This window comes from Pteropus alecto, unplaced genomic scaffold (genome assembly GCF_000325575.1).
Source record: "Pteropus alecto unplaced genomic scaffold, ASM32557v1 scaffold39, whole genome shotgun sequence".
NCBI classification, from domain to species: domain Eukaryota; kingdom Metazoa; phylum Chordata; class Mammalia; order Chiroptera; family Pteropodidae; genus Pteropus; species Pteropus alecto.
Window position 1 is genome coordinate 9,640,288 of NW_006443568.1, and position 14,286 is coordinate 9,654,573.

Consider the following 14,286-nt stretch of genomic DNA (forward strand, 5'->3'; position numbering starts at 1 on the left):
TGCAGGAAAACAAGCTCAGGGCTCCCACTGATTCTGTGTTATGATGAGTTGTATAATTATTTCATTATATATTACAGTATAATAATAATAGAAATGAAAGTGCATCAATAAACATAATGTGCTTGAACCATCACAAAACCATCCTTCTCCTCGGTCCGTGGAAAAATTGTCTTCCATGAAAACAATCCTTGGTGCCAAAAAGAATGGGGACCACTGTTCTATAGTATATTTCAAAATTTTGGTCTATTCTATAGTCTATATTGAATTCTTAGGTAAAATTGAGAACTCTTTCACAAAACAGTTTTCGCGGTATAATTCTTAGAGAAGAAGAAGAAATCAGTAATTCAGCTTTGTAATTAGATCTTAGTGTAACTTGGGTGTGGGGGGATTCCATGGCATTTGTCCTTAAGGCAGAACAGGGTCCATTCCATGCCTGATTAAATGGATAGGCTGGACACTAGTTGTTTATTATTGTCTTTCTTACTGGTTGACTTAGCATCTAATCGTGTCTTTACTCTCTTTACTGTGAAATGTTTGAGGAGTGTGGGAACTTAACATTCTTCATACTGTCCCCAGAAGGTTTCTCAGAGTTGGATGGTTAATGTGATCTTCGAGGCCTACAAGAATAGTGTTGAACATGTTTCTCAAAGGATAATATCCAGGAGTAGTATTCGGTGAGGATCACTATTTAGCAGAAAGCACATTAAATAAAAGACAAAAGCAATACTGATGTGCCTTATGTTAAACTCCACGTATGAAAACTCAGCTGGAAAAGTAGGCTGTGGTCTGATTATATGTCGTATTTGACTTTATTAGGTAGGTCATGGGAAACATCCATGTATCGGAGGAGGGGAATATAAGGTCTGTGTTTTAGAAAGATCATTCAGGAGACACAAGAGAAAAAAAAAAATATCAGCCAAAGGTATGTGAAGAATCTAAGACCCCTGTACTAGGTAGTGATAGTAGCTGATATTGATTTCAGAAAGAGCCAGCTAAATCCTGCTTAGGGCAGAGTTTTCCTGCACAATAATATTTGTTCATGTCTGTTTTACTAGGAAAGACAAATGGTGCTGATCAGAGGAGTATTTCATCTCATATAGAAAGTCAGACCAACAGAGAGTCTAAGAAAGATGCAACCCAGCTAGACCATCTGATCCAAGTCTTGGAGGATGATTGCGTGGCACCCCCTTTAGCCACTTCAACCCCTGCAGACATCCAGGAGGCTGGACTTTCTCCTCAGTCCCTCCAGGCTTCTGGACACCACAGAATGGGAACCCCATTCTTGACTGTGCTGTCTTTGTCCCAGTCTGATACCTTAGTCTGTGCTGAAGAGAGCCAAGACTCACTGGCTTGTTCCTTCACCCAGGACTTGGAAAGTTCGTGCTTGTTGGACCAAAGAGAGAGAGAGGATTCTTCCTGGAAAAGGGAATGGCTTCATGGATCTAAGAAAAAGAATTGTCAGGGTATGGAGAGACGCAGTAAGCCACTTGGCAAGGGCCATCAGCCCTCGGCTAAGACTAAATTGGAAAAGTTGTTGGCCAAAGAAAACAGGCAGGCCTCTGCCCCCTTTCAAACACACAGGGATTCCTGGAGTGGAGAAAACACAGAAGCGGTGAAACAAAGTTCTTGTGCTGTTCCTGTGTTTTCCTTGGACAGTGAGAAGAATGACAGGGACTCTTGGAGTCAGCTTTTCACTGAGGATTCTCAAGGCCAGCAGGTCATTGCCCACAACCCTAGAGCTCCTTTCCAAGATGTAACCAACAACTGGAATCGGGGCTTAGGGCAGTTTCCTGACAGCCCTTGGGCTCAGTACCAGGATAGGCCTATTCAGTTAAATCTGCAGCCTGATTTGTTCTTTACCCAGGACTCTGAAGGTAATCAAGTTATCAGACACCAAGTCTAAATGTCTTTGAATGTTTGGTTCTAAAAGTACCTTGAAATGACAGACATAGGAAAATATCTTGGGGCAGGGGTTGTTAGGGGTAATATGTTTGGGTAGGAGAGAGGTATGGGAAGAAGCAGTTATTATTGAGCATTTTCTCTGTGTAAATAAAGCAGGTGGTGACACTTGAAACAGTGTAATTGGCATTTGCTTTTTCGTAAGAAAGAGGTGGCTGATAAATTCCCTGTATGAGTCTGTGGTGAGCACTGAGGCAGCCAGGGCATGTACTCATACCTCCACCAGACAGCCCATTTCTCAGCCTGCATGAAGCCATCTCTGTGCGCTTTCAAATGCCTGACTGGGACATTGCTTCCTATCGATGTGTATACTTTTAATCTCTGGCTGTAATCATACTTATTCATCCTAAGCTTGGAACCATTATTCCTGACACTTTTTTGAGTGATAAGACAAATCTCTCTGACCCAGATGTACAGGGGACAGAGAGATAGGTAGAAGGTAGAATGATGACAGTTTTATTTCTGTGGTAACTTTACAGCATTTTAAAGTTAAATGCTGTTTAAACATCTCTCCCTAAATGAGCCTGAGCTATATATAATCTTATATCACTCTTCTACCAGAAGATGTGAGAGAACACCCTTTGTAAAACAGTCCAAATAAATGACTGTTCACAAAGTTGGCTCTCATGGTAATTAGAACAGTACCAATTTTATTTTTGAAAAAGTAACTTTGTAGTATTATATGCTAGTATTATTTAGTATATCATTATCAGATTGCCATGAGTCAAATCTGAACAAGAGTCTGATTTGACCTCTGTTCTGCTGAAGATGTTATCCATCAGGTAGCAGTTTATCATGTTGTAGGTGTGGTACCTAAGAGGCTTAAACAACCCCTAGGCGTTAAACCACACGTTATAAGATAGGACTGCTTTAAGAGTTTAGGACAAAATTTCCACAGGAAGAGAAATCCTTAGGGAAGTTTTATAAAGGCAGGACTTTATAAGGAAAGAGAGAAAACAGGAGCCTGTCAATTAAAGTTCATATACTGTAAAATTAACAGGAATCCTATACCCATGGAGGAGACCAGGTGATTATAACTCAGAGATGGACACAGCAAATACAATATCTTTCCGAATCCTTCCTTTAATATCAGGTAGTGCTTCCATCCAAACACACACAGGACACATACTATAAAGAAGGGGACCTGAGGGCATCTGAGTCATGCATGGTGCGGTTGGTACAAACCTTGGCCCAATGCAAAGGAGCAGCCAAGGGCCTGGAAGAAAGAAGGTATTCTCTTTCCCCTCCCCATTTCTCTTTCCTGCTGGGCTTAAATGAAAGTCCAAGGAAGAGAAAGTTTTAATCATTGGAACTAATGAGGCTTCAGGGCCTTGGAGGGTAGATTTGGTTGTACAGTATTACAAAATATATTTAAGAAAAAAACAGCCCAGGCCTCCCAGCAGGAGCCCAAATGTCAGCTGGTCCAAAGGCCCCACCTCTACATCTAGGTGTTGGACAGGGGAGAGGGTGATTGCTGGGCATTGGTGTTAGTTCATGGTAAAGCAGCATAAAATGTTTTTCCTCCCCTGTGAACATGTACATAAACATTTATAGCCCCCTCAGCTCTGCTGAGAGTGATAGCTGGGCACAAAGAGTCCAGTGAGACCAGTTATGGGGTCTAATGCAGTGAAGTAAGTCATTCAGGACCTATTTTCACATGGGCAAGGAAAACCCAGAAACTTCTAGGTCACCTTATAGACTGAAACTTTCTAACCTACACATTCACCTGGTACAAGCGTCTCAGCTCACAATAGGCTTATCTTCTGCTAAGGTTTGAAGTATGGAAAACATATAATCCAGCTCTTCTTTTAGTCCAAGCTCTAGCTTTCGGCAAGACTTGCAAAAATTTTCTAATTGAAAGGCAGAAACATCTGCGGTGAGGAAGGCAGCTATTGAAAGACTTTCAGGAGCACGAGACTGAGTTTGTAGAGCTGAGTGCTATCAGTTTCCTTTTCTACTGATATCTTCATCCTTCAGAGCAAACTTCCTTCTTAGGACCTCAGAGATAAGGACAGCAGGGTCTTCTTCCTTCAATAAACTCCGATTCCTGGAGATACGATAATAGCTTAATTAATAATTTACTGAGTACTTCTGACCTGGGTAGTGTTCCATGTCTTTGAATACGATCTCATTTAATCCTAACAACAATCATGTGAGGTAGGTGCTACTATAGTCCTGCACAGAAACGTTATACAGTTTGCCCAAAGTTACTAGTCACTCAGCCATTACATGGTGGCTCCAGAGTCCAAAATCAAGCTACCTGGTTGCAGACCTCATTGCTTAACTAGAATGCTTTACTTTTATAGCCATCCTGAGATGGCTATAAAATGTGGGCAAAGTAAAGGGCCATCAACCAGTTAGAGTTGGCCTGTGATGGCCAAGCTTCTACTCCCAACTTCTGATGCTTAGTAGCATTTCCCTAGGTCAGCAGGGGAAGTGACTAATGACTCTTGGCTATTCTGAACTTTATTAGTTCCAAGGAAAAGGTGTGCTGAGGATTTCCTACTATCCTGTCTCCACATAAGGCGGACCATGAGATTTTTTTAAATAAGAGACCTAGAATTTAAAACATTCACATCATAAGGGACCTGTGGGAACAAAACCAACTTCAATCTGGGGTAGGTTCAAATTACTTGATACATCATAAAGTGTCCTAGATACTTGGAAAATAGTTGCTTGAAATCCTAGTGAACTTATATACATACATCCTCATGAAAGTGTTTTACTAGTCATCAATAATCAAGATTGATTATTGAACCCTGAAAGCAGAAACAAGAGTAATTGCCTTCAATCTGTCACATTCTGAACCTTTAGTGATGGGGCTACTTTCCCAGCTCCTATTAACGAGGGACAAAAGATCCCAGGACACAAGCGGGAGGAGGAACTTGGATCTAACATGGTGCAAGAGGCAAGTAAAAGAAAGTTTGAGAGTCAAGCTATAAAACACCAGAAGAAAAAGACTCAAGGCAGCCACAAAACAGCAAAGAACTGTGGGAATGACCAAGATCAGCCTGGCTAGGACAAGAGAAGGTGAAAGTGACTTCCCTGAAGGAAGGGCTACCAGGAAGCGGTGACAGAGGAGTCACTTAGCTTTGTCTGGCTTTCAAAGGGAAATGGGGCAGGAGCCACAAGGGCACAAGGGACCATTGGACATGGTGAGTGAGTAACCTTCCCTTCAACAAGAACTTCATCAACTCAGGAGAGAGCTTTCACCTCGCACAAGAGCTTTTACTCTTTATTAACAGAAATCTGAATACCCTGGCCTCTGGCCTTTGGGATATGGATGTCACTAAACAAATGCTTCAATGCCCAAGAACCTGCAAACAAGCTCCTCTGGTGTGTCCCGTGCAGGAGCTCAGACCACACTTAGAGGAACACTGCAAGTGGGGGGTCATCCCTCCAGCTGGAGCTCTAGGGCTTCTCTGCTAGATGAGTTTCTCAAGGTAGGTTTTCCCCAAATTCCCTCACACTCCCATCGGAAACACCTAGAGCTCCACTCCTTGGGGATTCAGCTTTATAAAGTTTAAGGTGGAATTTTAACAAATTTGAGCAATTCAGATGGGCAGCAAGGTTTAAGAACTTCCTATGAGCCTAAAAAGCCTTGTCTCAAATCTCTGAAATTGCAGGGTTGGTTTGTATAATGGACCACTGTATTTTAAAGGAGAAACTCCCAACTTTATGAAACTCTCCTTCCACCAAAAAAGTACCAGTTTGAGATACTAAATTATTATGCAACCCAACTCTGAAGGGTGGGGCACATGAACACTTACTAGCACTATGAGAAGTGAAGTGGTGAAGCCCCCTAGGGGACAGAAATGGGATTAGATAGATGAACCTTGTAAAATTCCTACCAGTCTAACATTTGATTGGATTAAATCAACCCAACCAAATGTAAAGTGTTGCTCTTCCCTCAAACTGGAGCCCCAGGCATTAGCAAACAGGTAGGAAACTTTGTTAACAAAGTAATACACGGCTACTACTGAGGACTTTATATGTACGGTACCATCTATTGTATCATTAGTTACAGGCGACTGAAACAGTAAATATCACCAGAGCTCCTTATCAAATACTTACAGATCTTGGCTCTGTTTCATGCGGTGAAAGTCTTTCAGAATCCCCATCATATCTGCAAAGCTGCTCGCCTTGGACAGAGAGACACAGTCGTCCTCTTCAGACGAGCTGCAGGTAGCTTTGTGTTCTGGTTTGCAACATTCAGGGCTGGCAGAACAAAGCAGGGGAACTGATGGAAGCTCAGGGACCTCTACCTCGGTCTCCTCGGTGATGTCACTAATGACAAAGGAAGTTGTAGAGTGGAATGAGGATCCAAAACAAGGTAAGGGAGAAGAGACATTTGAACTTCCTGGAGATAAGAAATCTGGCGTTAATGAAGCCGAAGCTGAAAGAGAAAACAATAAGCATGGATGGACATTGGGGCTAGAATAGAATACAGCAGTAATACCTCCTCATAAGCACTGCCTACCAAACATTCATTTCTTGGGCTGACACCATGATACCATGAGCAAGCCTCGCACAGTATCTGTAAAGCCAGTAGACTACCCTTTCCTCTCAGGATTTCAAGAAAATATAGAAGCACTGGGTTCTTCTAGTGTTCCAGGAGAGCAGAAAAACCTACCCCACAAAGGCTTTGGCTCCTAAAAGCTCTCATTCTGCTTTGAGCTATGGAGTAACAGCCTTGTTTAGACTGCAACAATGACAGAACTGAGGCTGGAATTTGTCCTTTCCTCTAACTGGGCCAGTGCTTCTAACTACCCTGTTTTGAACGCTACCTGTGACCGGAAGAAGCATTCTACAGCAAAAATAGAATGGTGACGGCCCTACTAGTTTCCCAAATTTTCATGGAATTTCCTCAATTTCTTAAGTTTCTAAAACACTCTGATTTTTCATAAACTACTTTAGCTTATCTCTTAGATGACAAAAAAGATATGCAATAAATATAAATTGAAAATTCAAGTATAATTCCTCTATAAACCTGCCATATGAGGGAATTAAATACATAAAGATTTCACAGAGAATACCATAATTTTTGTGTTCCACCAACTGATAAGGGTTAGGAGCTATGACTCTGCGTCAACTAGGAGCAAAAAAATGATAGGAGGAATATGAGGATAAATAAACCCTGAGCTTCTTGGGAGAGATCCACCTGTTGGTATTTTATGCCACTAGTGAAGGCAGACTCCCATCCATTTCCAGTGGTTCTGCCTTAACTGCAGACAGAAAGCTGGAGGGATGGAGAGGTGCTCTCTGGTAGACAGGAAAAGGAAGACAGGTGCTTAAAGGGGATGATTATTTCTCATATTGAAAAGGAAAGCCACTGAGGGCTCATGGAAGACATCTTTTTTTTTTTTTTTAAAGGCAAGGCAACCCTTGGTTGACCTCACAGATTACAAGGACCTTGTCAGCTTACAATCCCTTTTTTTTTTTTTTTATGCCTACAGCACTTGGTCTTTCTAGGTGGTCTCCCATCCAAGTACGAACCAGACCCACCCTGCTTAGCTTCCGAGATCAGATGGGATCAGGTTTTTCGGGGTAAGACATGATCTTAAAGACAGTTGGCAGAGGGTGTTGGTTTTGTGGCCAAGGGAGGAAATCTGCTTGGGGTCACAGGTTAAATGAAGATTTTGTTCCTAACCAAGCCAATCAGCTCAAAATGGCTGACAGAAACCATCCAAGTACTATAGGCTAGCCAGGCCTCAGAGCAACAACAGCCTTGGGCCCAAGTGCCCCTGAACCAGGAACTATCACTTTCCTTACCCCTATCCTGTCCAAAAGTCAAGGTAAAACGAATAGCCTACTCTATTCTGGCCATGACTCGGGCTCCTACCTGCATCAGCTGCTACTATCTTAGCAATCTGGCTGCGCAGGTGGCTCAGCTCATCCTGCAGCTCTGTGGTACGGCTTAGGGCTGGCAGGGCTGGCTTCTTCAAGGCCAGGAGCCTCTCCTCGGACCCACGCAGGTTGGGCACTGAGGCATTGCGCTGCATGACAATCAGAGGGCTGGGCTTCCAGGTGTGCCTCAGAGGGCGCGTATCGCTCCTGGACCAGAAAAAAAGTATATCAGAGAGATGGCCACTGCACCCCTCCTAAAACTTCACTCACACCTAACAAAGTAACACGACCAGGTTCGGCTTCCACTCTGAGCCCACCTACCTCATTCCTATTTGTCCTCAGCCTCTCACAAGCACTCTCCCTGCTACCTGCCACCACATCTGGGAAGAAGCTCCCCAGCAGACTGTTTACTGCTTCAGTTACCTGACCCGGGCATATGTCTCCTCTTCATCTGCAGCGATCCAGGCGATGTCAGCCAGAGTAGGGACTGGAGGCGCATCCCTCAGACACAGGTCAGAGATGTTAGGCAGGGTCTGCAGGGAAGCAAGATTCATCGACAAACACTGACATGATGAGACAATCAGATTGGGCAAAATACGTAGGGGGGCACCTAATCTAGCACCGGGTGTCAGGAGGGCTTTCTAAGGAGGGAGAAGAAGGTTCCTGGAAATAGCTTAAATAAGAGGCCAGAAGCAAGAGGTTTGTGGGGTTACAAATAGTTCAGCATGGCTTGAACAGGATGGGGTGAGGGGCTGCAAGAGGTTGGAAAGTGAATTAGGAGCTTTGATTCTAAGACTGATAATGAGCCCCTAAAAGACTAGGTAATGATCAGATTTTAGGTTTTAAAAGGTCACTCTGCTGCTGTGTGGAACATGGATAGGAAGGCGAACAGACCAGTTCTGAGGCTATTATAACCTTCAAGTCAAACAAGGTGGCCTAGAGGAGGGATGGGACTTGTTTTACTGGAAAAACAGTCACACCTATTTGTTTATGTATTGTCTGTGGTGGCTATTAAGCTATAATTGCAAGAGTAGGGATGGTTATAGCCCACAGCCTAAAATATTTACTGTCTGGCCTTTTAAAGAATGCTGACCCCTGGCTAGAGCAAAGGGGTCTTCAGTGGGACTGGCCAGTTACCTTTTAACAGACATGGCTACTGTCTAAGTGTCCTGCCCTCTGGTTGTGAGAATACAAGTGCAAAGACATCAATAACCTGTTACATCAACAGGAAGTTTCCTCTGGCTAGCTCTTTACAGCACCTCTGTAGCTAACTGGGACGCACACTGTTAACAGCAACATTGTTTTAAGCAAACTTGATAAGCTGACTATTTAGATTTAACAAAAGAGACGATTAATTATACAAAATAATTTAGAATCTTTAAAATAGCCCCTCAACCCAAATGATCAGTAATCAGGGAATAGAGAGGCTGAGTGACACCATGTTAAATGAAAAATTAGGAAAATTCAATCATGTGTTGAGTACGATTACAAAAAGCAAAAAACATGCATGTCGAAAAAGATGGAAAAGAACACCAAAAATCAATAGTTACTGTGTCATGACTATGTGATTATAAGCAATTTGTTTTTCTTTTTATTTTCCATAATTTAATATTTATATAGGTAACTTTAAAACAAAATAAACCAGCAAGATTCCCTTAAATAATATTTAAGGTAATTAATTTACAACAGAAATATGGATAATTTTTCAAAAATCCACTGATACATATAAGTCAGATTCAGATGCCTGTGCTACAAATTGGTAGGTGGATCAGGAGTTGATGGCTCTCACTTTTAGATAGGGAACCTGGGTCTCACAGGAAAGCTTAAGTTTTTCATTTGTGCCTCAACTCCCCAGATGCACATACCTTAAGTATGTAGCCTGAAGCTGGTGCTTAACCATTAGTTCTTGGAGGCACTTGGGACTAATAAATGCTACTTAGCTTTCTAATGCAGAAGGGGGTCTCAGAGACGCGGGCCAGGCAAGAATCTCTGCTGCAGAGTGGGTGCCAAAGGCCCTCTAACACACAGGAAAGACTGAAGTAGCCCAGTAAACGAGTGGGGAATAATGGCCTCAGGGAAACTAAAAATAGGTGACTCAGTGGCCAAGTCTTAGGGCTGATAAAGAACAGCAGAGTTTAACACAGAGTCACACATATTACTGTCTCATGTGGGTACCTGCTAGGATTGTAGGCAAATACCTCAGCACAGACCTGGCAGTCAGGAGATGTGGTTCAGCAAGGGCCTTTGGCTTGCTCTGATAAACCAGATTGCTAGAGCCTGATGAAATCAGTTACTTAGCAGAAGCGTTAAAGATGTAAGATTATTAGTTTATGAGCAAATTGGAAGTCTGACTGTTGTGGTCACAGGTTTGTATGCAATCAGGAAGGCACAGTGACCAGAATCCATTATAAGCACTTAATAAGTATTTTTTGACAAAATGAAAAAGTGACCAGGAAAGCAAGCTTCCTTGGAAATGCCAGGTACCGGGGCACAGTATTCGCCTTCCATATTCTCTGAGCTTCTATTCTTCCTGCCCTTCTAGTACACTCACCTCAAAGGAAGCCCGGGGACACGGCTTCAGGGGCAGGTTGGTCCCGATTCTTCTCACTACACTGCGAGCAGCTCCATGTGGCTTGTTTTGCCAAATTGGGATGGTCTAGAGCAGAGAGAGGGACAGCCACAACCTCGGAGATGAGTCCAAGTACTGTCCCCATCCTCTTCCACTCCCCTCTACTAGGGAGACTGAATTCTTCAGTCGCAGAGACATGTACCGTGTGTGCGTGTAGGGGTAACTCAAGTCTCAACTATAAGTGAGGGCGGGTTTCCCAGTTGTTAGCTTTCACTTTGGCAAGCCACCTAAGGGGACACCTGATGCCGCCAGAGCACAGTCAATGTTGGGAGGGTCCAATAAAGAACTGAGAAATTAACTGGGTCTAAGGATCACCCAGGCTTCCCTCCCTCCCTTCTGCAAAGAAAGGCAGAAACACACTGACTGCCCCCAACCATAGCTCGTTCTGCCTAAGAAGAGCGGGTGAAAGGGTGGCCTCCCACCAGTCCCAGGCTTCCAGGGGAAAGGAAGGATTAACTAGAGTCTCAAGAACGTCAGCAAGCCCTGTGCTGAGCCTTTCCCACCACACTGCTGCCCTGGGAGTGCCCCTTACCACACTGGCTTCCATTCCCGATGTTCCAACTGGCTTCCGCACTCGAGGGACAAGGCAGCCACAGGGCAGCTCGGGGAGGTGGGAGGCGTGATTCCTTCATATCAGGCCATCTTAACACCAGAGTTCCCTTCCTGTGAAACAACCCTGACAATGGGGACTCATTGGCCAACTGGCCACGACACAAGCCCCACAAAACCATGCCCTGCAGAGCCATGACTAACACCAAGGTTTCTCTGACATTTCACAAGGAGAGAAAACCAGCCCCAGAGGCTGTCCTCACCCAATAATGGTTTTTCCAAATCCAGACCCTGAAAGGTTCCGTTCCAGACTTGTTGCGTGAGCTTGGACAACCCTGGGAGCCCTCCTGGGCCTGTAGTTTCCTGAGGCAAAACTCCTAGAGATGAAATAAAACCCTTTGGTAGTTAAAAAAAAAACTAATGGGAAAGCCAAAATGTAGGTACCACCCAGGCCCAGCATTCATTCTTGGAAGATGAGAGGTAAAAGCCTAGCATGTGCCAGCCAGCCTAGTGCTGTTGGGCGCCTGCAGGGGGAGAGGTAAAACAGACAACAGGAAAATGAACAGCGAGCTCTAGCCAATCTCAGTCCACTAGGCTACAGGGAAAAGAGTCTAATTTTTTTATCTTAGCTCAGCCACCTACTGGCTTTGTAGTTACAGATAAGTCACTTAACCTATTCAAATGTTGGTTTCTCTACCTGTAAAAGGAGGACAAAAACAGATGTCACTCTTGGCTACCTTAAGGATCAATGGTGAAATAAGTAATTTTAAAGTGCTTAATAAACTGTTAAAATGTGACAGATGGATAGAGTCACTCCTGACAGGATTCTTCATAGCTGCCCTTGCATGGTGAGCAGATACAATCAATGAGCGCGCTCATTCCCTTGTTCATCAAACACTACACTACCCACACCGTGCTAAGCACTGTAGGGCCTACGGAGGAGTAAGACACGCCATGCTCTCAAGGAACTCACATTCTAGAAGAGAGATAGCACCTGAATACAAAACTCTAGCCAAGGCTGAATATCACTGCGTAAGAAAGACACACTAGGCAGGTGGCGAGGTGAGTTTAGCCCCAAGACCCTGTGTTGAGTTCAGAGTGGGTAGGAAGGAAAGAACAGCAGCAACAATAGCACAGGTCCAGGACAGGAAGGTGAGAGATATATGAAGAGGAGCAGAGTATGATAAGGTGTAAAGATTAACTGGGGGTCAAGTCATGAGAGCTGGGAATGACCAGGTGAGAAGTAACTCAGGAGCCAAGAGCAGGCTCTGAACAGGGGATGAACTGGACTACCAAAGCAGCTCTTTCTTGAAAACCTCCCTTGTAGAGTTTTTCACTTCTGGGAGAGGAATTACCACTCACTTTAAGGGGAAAGGAAGCTGGAAAGAAGGATGTTATCACTCACACTTGGAAAGGAGGCTGGAGAGAGGAAGGAACTTATTTAAGGTCATTCAGTGGTCACGCCAGCAGAAAGCACTTCAAGTCTGGTCCAGATCCTGCTGCCTTCTGCAAGGGCTCAACTTCTCAGCACAGTTCAAGCCTTTTAGCAAAGTCAGAACTAAGTCAGAACTCTGTGTGCCAGGTTCTGTGCTGAATGTCAGTGCCTGCCACAAATTCCATATAACAGTGCTTCCCTGTTTCTCTTTAGTCATAGCAGCTACGTCCTCTTCAAACTTGCCTCCAAAGACTCAGTTGGGACTAACTCACAACAGCCACAGGATCTTTCTACAACACATTGCTAGTCATATTGTTTCGTTTAAAACCCCTACAGGCTTGTTAGAGCCAACAGGATAAAATCTAGACTCCTCAGCATGGTCTGCAGGCCCTCCACAACCAGGCCCAACCTCAGTGGACCAAACTTACCACAGCCAACAAGGCCTACAGTTAGCCCCCTCGCCCCCCACACACACTTCAGGGCCACACCTGCGTTCTCCTTGCCCTTTAGTCACATTGGCCTTCATCTAGTACCCCCAATACCACCTCGGAGACCTTGGCCACACTATTTCTCTGCTCGAAACAACAGCACCACCTTCCCCAAGCTCACTCTTAATCATTCTTCGGAGCTCAGCTCAAGCAACAACCCCCCCCTTCCCTGACAGTCAGGTTCTTCACTGTTCATCCCACAGCACCCTGCATTTCTTCCAGAATCCTCTCCGAATAGTAATTAGGTATCTGTACTGTGCCCTTTGTCCGAAGGGCAGGGACTTCTCTTAGGCACAGCACAGTGCCTGCCCGGCACACAGAAAGCTCTTAAGTATTTGTCCAATTAAGGAATAAATGGACGAGAGCACTGACTTAGCCTTCATACCCACTCCGCCCCCACCCCTTGTCACTGGCTAGAAGAATCTTGCCCCAGATCGCTCGCAACGCTAGTTGGTTCTTACCACCTCTGCACTCCCATGGCCCCTCGAGAGGCCGTTGTCATGTTTATGCACGGTCTCCCGCAGGGGACCGGGAGCTCCTCCAGGACAGGGCCGGGTCTTATCGCCCCTGGGTCCCAGGCGGCCCACGGAGGCCGCCGAGCTCAGTGGAACTTTGCAGAACGGACAGCTGCGCCGAGGGAACCGCTGCGGGGACCTTGCCTGGGATACGTCTCCCCTCCCCTGCAACAGCTCGACCCGACAGGGGCAAGGTCGGCCAAGTTCTCGCTGCTGGCCCAGGCGGTGCTTGGACACACAGGCCCGGCGCCGGGCCCCAGAAGGAGGGGGAGACACGGCAGAGGCTACCCGGCTCACTGAGGTGCGCGGCCGAAACGAGAAGCCTCCACTGTAGCTCGGCCACCGAAACTGGGTGACACTGGCGAGCAACTACCCCTAGGGGACTCAGTTTCCCCTCCGGCCAAATGAGGCGAACACCGGCTCCCGCGAGAAGTGGCGCGGGAACAGGAGCCGCGGGCTCTGCACAGCGCTTGGCACTAAGCTGCGCCGACGGACGACCAGGAAAGCTTACGCCCTCCTCCCAGGTTGCACTCAGACCTAGTCTCACCTCAGCCTCGGGCTCCGGGACTCACTCACCTCACGGCCCCTCCTACTACAGCGGGCCGCCCAGCCTCAACTGCCCTCACTTCCTCTGGCCCGCCCCGGAAGCGATTTATGCAGCTGCGCACCGAGCCCCCGCCCCGCCCCGCCCCGCACGCCCTCGGAACGCGGGCCCCAATCGGGCGGGGCGGGGCGCTGGGCGGCCGCAAGTGCGGACCCCGGGGGAGGGACACACCCATCCCCGAAACCACACTTCCTCCTCTCTGAGTCCTGGGGGAAAAATTGGCTGAGCTTGAAGATAGCGAAGTCCTGACTGGTCGCTTA

At 45.8% G+C, this 14,286-nt stretch overlaps 2 protein-coding genes across 9 annotated transcripts in view; one reads left to right on the plus strand and one right to left on the minus strand.

Annotated features, from left to right (window-relative positions):
- The window catches only part of AUNIP (aurora kinase A and ninein interacting protein), a 20,162-nt gene extending 16,308 nt beyond the window's left edge, over positions 1-3,854 (plus strand). The window contains exons 3-4 of the mRNA XM_006924409.3: positions 1,056-1,874; positions 3,772-3,854. Coding sequence (XP_006924471.1) covers positions 1,056-1,874; positions 3,772-3,839 — 887 coding nt within the window. The 3' untranslated portion in view covers positions 3,840-3,854. The remainder of the gene's footprint in view (positions 1-1,055; positions 1,875-3,771) is intronic.
- On the minus strand, positions 3,018-14,093 carry MTFR1L (mitochondrial fission regulator 1 like). 8 transcript variants are annotated; one of them, XM_025041287.1, is made up of 9 exons: positions 13,970-14,041; positions 12,390-12,524; positions 11,248-11,361; positions 10,968-11,098; positions 10,358-10,462; positions 8,230-8,339; positions 7,802-8,013; positions 6,034-6,355; positions 3,018-4,006 (listed from the first exon to the last, which is right to left on the minus strand). In XM_025041287.1, exons 4-9 carry the CDS (start codon positions 10,980-10,982, stop codon positions 3,901-3,903), a joined length of 870 nt encoding a protein of 289 aa, XP_024897055.1. In that variant the 5' UTR covers positions 10,983-11,098; positions 11,248-11,361; positions 12,390-12,524; positions 13,970-14,041; the 3' UTR covers positions 3,018-3,900. The 8 variants fall into 8 exon arrangements, with proteins under 8 accessions (XP_024897055.1, XP_024897058.1, XP_024897056.1 ...); XM_025041290.1 differs by having other exon boundaries at positions 10,968-11,111; XM_025041288.1 differs by having other exon boundaries at positions 13,999-14,015.
- Positions 14,094-14,286: the final 193 nt, after the last annotated feature.

Coding starts and splice junctions, on each gene's coding strand:
- MTFR1L (XM_015598864.2), bottom strand. Junction 8,014..8,229: donor GAGACATATGCCCGGGTCAG/GTAACTGAAGCA, acceptor TTTCTGGTCCAG/GAGCGATACGCGCCCTCTGA. Junction 4,007..6,033: donor ATGAAACAGAGCCAAGATCT/GTAAGTATTTGA, acceptor TCGTATCTCCAG/GAATCGGAGTTTATTGAAGG.